Source organism: Priapulus caudatus, unplaced genomic scaffold (assembly GCF_000485595.1).
Source record: "Priapulus caudatus unplaced genomic scaffold, Priapulus_caudatus-5.0.1 Scaffold127, whole genome shotgun sequence".
Classification (NCBI taxonomy): Eukaryota; Metazoa; Priapulida; class Priapulimorpha; order Priapulimorphida; family Priapulidae; genus Priapulus; species Priapulus caudatus.
Genome location: NW_014577188.1, coordinates 335202 through 342587, shown reverse-complemented (window position 1 = coordinate 342587; position 7386 = coordinate 335202). Strand labels below are relative to the sequence as shown.

The following is a 7386-nucleotide window of genomic DNA, read 5'->3' as shown; positions in this document are numbered from 1 at the left end:
AGTAATTTGACTGGAATATTTTATTGCTTTTATTTGCGCGATATTCGAAAATCAAAATGGCGATCATTTAGGCGTAGCGCTATCTCTCGCTCAGATTTTAGAATTTCAGATCTGAAATATTAATTTTTGCATCAAAACTAACCCTGAAACAAAACAGAAATTTCTATTAGTATAAAACGGGGAATAAGGACATTTGATCACATTTTGGTCCGTCATAAATGATATCCCGAAACACTTACCAAATTTTAAATATCATCTCCCTCTTCTAACACACCCAATGTGAGCTATAGTGTCATTGACTATAGCTATAGACCATAATGCTAGCTATAGGATGTTGGCGAATTAGGGATGTGAGGTTTGCAGCAGTATAGACTTTGCAAAACTAACACTAAACTTTTGTTTTCTAAGCGGAATGGAAAAGCATAGTTGAATAGAGAACAGGGATTTGACACATCTTCTAATCTTGATTATGACACGGTTACCATATGACTCTGAAATTTGTTTGCTAGCCATATGTGCATCATTTGCAGGTCTGTGTATACCGATTGCCCACACACTCGAATAACTGCCTACCGGCAGCTGTCTCAGAACATTCCTGGACATACATTCACTGCCACAAATGGAGACTCGCTGAGGCTTCCAGAGGACTATCAGTACAGTACAGACACCTCTGTCTGCAAGGACCTACACTTTATAGAGTACAGCAGTCAGCAGTGGTTCCCGATAGAGCGGGATGTAAAACCAATCGTTGACAGCAGAATCTTATCAGTGGGAATTAGAGACGAACCTTCAAGATATGTATCATCACCAGTGTTGTATACAATATACACAAATGCTGGACTTGATGGCAGGTAAAGCTTTGTTAAGATTCATTGTCAATAATGTGATCTCATGCACATACATTTGTTTGTTGTTGTTTTTTACTGCTGAATATAACTTATGTTTAAGATTTAAAAGCCTTTCTCGCTGTATTGCATAAAGTAGGATCTTCAAATTTAATACAAGATTAAACCATGTCTGAGTAAACCACTTAAAGTGAAATTATTACGCTCAATTCCTCAAGTCTGCTTGCCCCAGACTTTTTCACAATCACTTGAATCGCTTCTAACCAAAACCAAACATGTTAACCTTGTATCGTTTTCCGACGTATCTAACTTTTCCATTCTTGCAGGTGTGTGTACTTCAGTGAGAGCGCAGTAAGGTGGACTGGTTCAGAATCCGGAGGGCTATGCGAAGTCATTGAAAGTAACTCTCGGCATGTTCAGTGTGCATGCAGGTAAGAGACGACAATGCTTCAATACTGCATCATATCAATGCATCTGCAACTCAAAAATGAGAATGAATTTTCTCACCATATTCGTTTGATGAAAGCATAGACTCTGTGTAAGGAGAATTTATATTAATGCCTTGCCAAACTATTGAGGTGAACGAAATCCATAGGTGATGCGATTTAACATTCATTAACTTGATTTGTTTGACTCTCAATCATCAACTCGATATCAAAGTGAGGGCCTCGTTAAAGTTCAAGATGCAGTGAGCCGATACGTTCATGCTTTAATATCATCCTTACGTAAAGGCTGTGTGTGGTTAAATAATGTTGGTGATAACTACTTCTTCTGTACATTTTCTCAGGCATTTATCCAGTTATGGTGTGCTGCCAAGTGGGGAAGCCACCACCAGCGTGCCAGTGCCAGCAGCAGAGCCGCAGCCTCGATATGGAGCCATGTTTAACATCTGGTTCTTTGTCTCCTGCTTTGTTGCCATGGTGAGAAGCGTTATCCCATGTGTGATGATGTCCTCACGATTTTGAAGAAATTTACTACGAATTCCTTAACCTCGATAGTCTGAATATAGTCTTATTTGGTATATGGTATATTTTGACGTTGACAGTGTTTGTTATTGTGCTTTTCGGTTTCTAAACTGGATTTCTTGCTTACAGCTTGGCCTATTCTCGGCAATCTTCGCCCACCATGTCTGCTCGATCTATTCAAGATTCACAGCCAGCCTCCTGATGCACATGTGCTTTGCCTGTCTTGCAACTGAGGTAGGCAACATGTTTTTTTTCACACTCGTGATTGTGGTGGTGGCAGAAGGGGAGTAGTGGCAGTAGCAGTAATGTTTTGATTTTATACAGTATACTCATGATATAGTATTGACACAACGTTTTCTTGCTTGATAGGTGGTTTACGTGATCAACGCTTACATGTCTGCGGACATCTTGGCTGACAAGGCAAACAATTCCTGCATCTCTATGGGAATATTTCTTCACTATTTCTTTGTTGCACAATTCACCTGGATGGTTGCACAGGTATTGCTGATTTTCAGCTAATTTATCTGCAGTTGAGAAGTAGCTTAAAGTGTAAACAGAATCACTAAAATCTGTGTTTCGAGAGTTAACTGTTAATAACTAATGTGTAAATATACGCAATATGCATCTATACTGCTGCATGAGTGTATAATGTGTACCACGTACGAACTGTTACATATATTACTTTAGGCTTTCAACTTATGGAAAACACTTGTGATGAACGACGAACACACTGAACGCAAGTACGTGCTGTTCTTCCTGATTGGATGGGGAACACCTGCTGTCATTGTCGCGATCTTCTACGCAGTAGCCTTCAACCTGTATCGATACGTGTTCTCCATGGACCCAACCTACATATATGGCGACGTACACCAAAATCATAATATGTATGTTGGTGACACTGACAAACCATATCGGAATTTCTAACTGTGAATCGAAGAAACAACAAAAATAGAAGTTATTACGTACATATGTTCATATTACTTCATGAGTGTTGATAAGTTATCATAGCAACTGTGAAATTCCCTACTTTGTTATATAAGAGAAAACGCCATGCTGACCTATTTGCAACCGTTTTGTTGTTTACAGGATTGGTTGAGTGCGTATTTAGTATGCATGTTATTATATGTAATCTAACTGATGCCTACGTTTTTACCTACAAAAGCCCGACACTAACATCAAAGGCATATTGAGTGTGGGAACTATTGTTGGTTATGTATATTAGGTGTTAGTAACTCGTAAATTTCGTAATCATATTCGGGTGCTTGTTGTTACAGATGCTTCATAATGAATGTGTACTCGGCTCTGGCTAGTGTGATAGCACCGTGGCTGCTGCTCCTTGTATACGTTGTTGCCGTGTTTGTGCAAGCCTATCAGGTGTTGCCTCAGTGGCACAGCTACGATGATATCTACAGAGGCCGCTACAACTATCACGGTAACTAATGCAGAACGTTTTGGCACTTTTGTCTAGGAAATGTGTTGTTAAAACACTCGCGAGGATAATAGCTCTAAGTGATTATTTTGGCATTTATATTTATCAAAATTTATATATCATAAATTTATATATATAATATATATATATATGATCAAGAGCGCACAAACGGTGTGACCGTTAATGATCACAGTTATGAGCAGTTATTTCTTCTTGGTGAAATACATAATATATATCACACATAAGGCAATTTTATCATAATTATTGTTTTTGTTGTAAGGTATAGAGGTTTTGTTATGTTAATGTTTTCCAAGAAATTACATATCTAGACATCGTTCTATTGGGCTTACTAAAGTACGTGTTTATCCTGACAGTTGCAATCATTGCTTTTGCAGAGGTACGCGCCATGCTGATATTCTGGGGCCTGATTGTGGTGACGTGGATCTGGGGGTCTCTGCATTTAGCCTATGGATACCTTTGGCTGCTTGTCCTCTTCTGTATTTTCAACATAGTTATGGTGAGTTCTACATTTTATCGTGTCATAAATTTACAGAATCACACAGCCACATACACACACATGCACAGCCACATACACGTATGCTGGAATGTATGCACACGCACACACACACGCACACGCACACGCACACGCACACGCACACGCACACGCACACACACGCACACGTATTCAGACATATTTGTTTATTTATAATTACAAACAAATATTTTACTAGTAATAATCTTTGTTACAGTAAAATTAAAGCATATATGAGATTATAATAATTATTGTAATAATATGAACTTGATCCTAATGGCATTGTACTCCAATGTTCGCTCCCTAATCGTTTTGGGGATTTCTATGCTGTGGTTCTCTCCAGTTGACCTGACAACATACATGGGGACCTGAATAGTATGTTACTAACAAGGCCCATCACTTTGAATTAACAGGGTGTGTATGCACTGGTCGTGTATGCAGCACTGCGGCACCCATGCCTACCATGCTTCAGACCAGTAAAAGAAGGTAGCTATGGTGTGGCATCGCACCCACCAACCATCTCTGCTAGTGTTAAACCACCACCAGTGCATGAGGTAAGAAGCTCGTATTACACTTTCTGTTCCTCGATGTCCTTGTTCTACAGCTATACTGCATAGATCCTGATTTTGTGAATGATTGTAATAATTGGGTGCCTATCACCTCTTGTGTAGGGCTCAGACATAGTATAACTGTTGAAAAACTATTCGTAGATATTAAATACTAAGCAGTATTCCTCATTGCTCTACTCTCAAGAGAATTAATGTTAAGAATAAGATACAAGCTATAGAATTTTACAGGTACCATGGGAAAGTGTCATGCAGCAGACGACACCAAAAAGTACAATGCAGGTCAAGCGCACTCCGGCGCCCCCAAACAACGTATTTATTCTCCCACCAAATATGAATGCAGAGGAGAACGAGACCTCGGACTTTGATGACCTCATTTTTGCGCTGAAGACCGGTGGTCAGTTTTTGCCGGAGAGGGCTGATACGTTGAAGAAGAACAGAATGGAGACACATGTGAAGCCGGACACACGTTCTGACATGTACGGTGGAGCGAGGCGGATACCGATCGCAGATACCCACCTGTAAACTGTGCTTGCCACTTTCGCTGTGTACTGTCGTTATGTGGACAACAGTATGTCCCAGCTTTGTCTGCTGACCACAGTGAGACTGTATCTCCCTTGTGGTTATAACATCATTTTGAATGTACGCATGCGTTTGTGTGCATGTAAACAAACTGTTAAGTCACTGCCTGACATAAATGTTGTACTGCCAGTTGTTTGTGATGCGCAACGACGTTGGTCGGTTCGGAAAATGTTATACCTTACCAACTGTGTTCAGTTGTTTCAACTGAATCTGTGCAGCCAGCCGTATTGTTGCGTTACTGGATTATTCATATACTTGTAATGCTTTCAGGGATCGTAACCAATTTAGGAGTATGGTGGTTACTTTTTTATAGTTTACAGATTTATTTCTCTGGTTTTGTCTTTGAGCGATTGATTGTGAGCGTGACGTGCAGTCCTTTTGTATTCCTCAAATGTATATTAGTACTCTAGTATTCATGTAATTAACTTGAGTACAGTTGTTGGGACAGGGTTGCACATGAAATGACGTCTACTTTTAAAGTTTATTCATGTCGTATTGCTCTTTAATCAACACGAGAGTTTCTATTGTGATCAAACATGGATACTGCTGTTGCTGTCGATACAGCACATACAAACTAGAGGTTCTGAAAGGTTAAATTAATCCACAGTCAGTTTTGGTATGTACGTGATCTCCGCTCTAAAAGGATACTGAACGGTCGTTTACAAATCTGCCAAATTAAGTATTAATTGTATTTTACTTATCACTATTATAGTTCAACTATTATCAACTATTCCTTTCATTACATATGTTTATTTCTAATTTTTTACATGTTATGTGATTTGGTTAAAAATCATCACTTGCTTAAAGAATTGCTAAATGTGTATGCATGGTAAATGTTTCATTGGTTGCAAAACCATAGAACAAGTTTTGTGCGATATTTACTTTCATATACATTTTGAAATTGTATCTCTACAAAGTCTTTTCGCGTTTTCAACATATTTCATCTGAGTTTCAACACGAGTATTGTTTATTAATTTTAATTTCTCATATATATCATAAATACATAGTTTAACATGTACTATGCATAGTAAAATTAGGCTTTCATTGTCGTAATGGTTTATTACATTTTCATCCAATATTACTTTGCCAGTCTTGGTTCTAGTCAATAATACTATTTATTAAGTTCTATATTATTACCATATTAAATGTATTTTATTGTTAATTTGCATTACAAGTCCGTAATGCTATGTGACATATGGATTTAATAGATAATCGTATACACATAATGATTTTGTCATAACGGGGATTTTGTCACGATGTACCAAAATATATATATATATGGGCGATAATTGTATCATAATTTATTATCGTATTTTGAAACTGCTTGTACTAAAAAAAATCAGTATTCCCAGATAACCACATTTCATATTGTACCGTTTTATGCTATTCCTTTTTAAAGGTTATATGATGATCATGATCACTCTTATTCATGAGTGCAAAGGAGCATTTTAATTTGTAGTATTATCTGGAATGCATGTGTACTTATGTACTTATATAGAAATATTGTGTTTATGTGTATTCTCGAGGAAACATTACGTGGATAACTTTCAATAAAATCCGTCCCGAGTTAAGATAATCGTTAACTGCTTACACGTTTAAGGCATGCAGCAGTTACTGCCAGGATGCGCTGTTTTAACATAGATATATATTTGTGTGTGTGTCTGTGTGTGTGTCTGTCTGTTTGATTCAAGCACAGTAATACATGTGATTGACATGAAAATATCTGCACACCAGAAAATGGTTAGAATAGTCATATAGGCTACATGCGTTATACTCACAGTTGTGGTAAAGTATAGTGTAAAGACTGTGTGCTTTTTAAATTGTAGCGTAAAAAGCCGTGAAATATCCGTGTTTAAAACATGCTGGTCTTTTCTATTTTGTTACTTTTCATGGTCGAATAACACCAACCAAGTCCAGGAATGAGGTGCAGTGTCTTTGGTTGGGTAGATATAAATAGCCAAGTCCCTAAGGAGGAACATCGTAGATTTTTATGGCTCCTTGCAGTGGGGACCTTACATGCAAGGCCTGCTTCCGATTTTTGAAATGAGGTCTACGGATACAATTTTCTCATATAAATCTATGATAGGATAACCCCTGTTCATTTTAAATTCATAACTTTTGCAAAATATTATTCTTCTCTGGAAATATTGCGCATGCGCGAGCACCGTTTCAGGCGTGCAGTACGGCCTAAATAAAAGTACGTAATACAGCTTGCTGAGGGAGAGAGGGGTCGGAGACTGACGGAGGGTGGCAGGAAAGACAGCCGAGGGGCGGTGGAAGAAGAAGGAGGCTGAGCGTGCGACAAGGAAGACGAGGGAAAGGGCGGGTGGGAATGAAGTAGGAGTTTTGCACCCTACAGGCTAGGACGCTCTCCTAATTATAAACACAGGTCTACGGATATGAATTTATTACAGAAACCTTTGTTGAGATACCCCATGACCATACTAAATGCATTTTCATCACAAAA

At 38.4% G+C, this 7386-nt stretch overlaps 1 protein-coding gene across 5 annotated transcripts in view; it reads left to right on the top strand.

The window, feature by feature from the left end:
* The window catches only part of LOC106805786 (G-protein coupled receptor 98-like), a 65706-nt gene extending 58925 nt beyond the window's left edge, over positions 1–6781 (top strand). For all 5 annotated transcript variants that reach the window (XM_014807513.1, XM_014807512.1, XM_014807511.1 and 2 more), the window contains 10 exons: positions 531–851; positions 1172–1276; positions 1633–1765; positions 1940–2044; positions 2180–2308; positions 2498–2694; positions 3085–3242; positions 3635–3756; positions 4185–4325; positions 4569–6781. In XM_014807513.1, the coding sequence (XP_014662999.1) occupies positions 531–851; positions 1172–1276; positions 1633–1765; positions 1940–2044; positions 2180–2308; positions 2498–2694; positions 3085–3242; positions 3635–3756; positions 4185–4325; positions 4569–4862 (1705 nt within the window). In that variant the 3' untranslated portion in view covers positions 4863–6781. The remainder of the gene's footprint in view (positions 1–530; positions 852–1171; positions 1277–1632; positions 1766–1939; positions 2045–2179; positions 2309–2497; positions 2695–3084; positions 3243–3634; positions 3757–4184; positions 4326–4568) is intronic.
* The last annotated feature ends 605 nt before the right edge of the window (positions 6782–7386 follow it).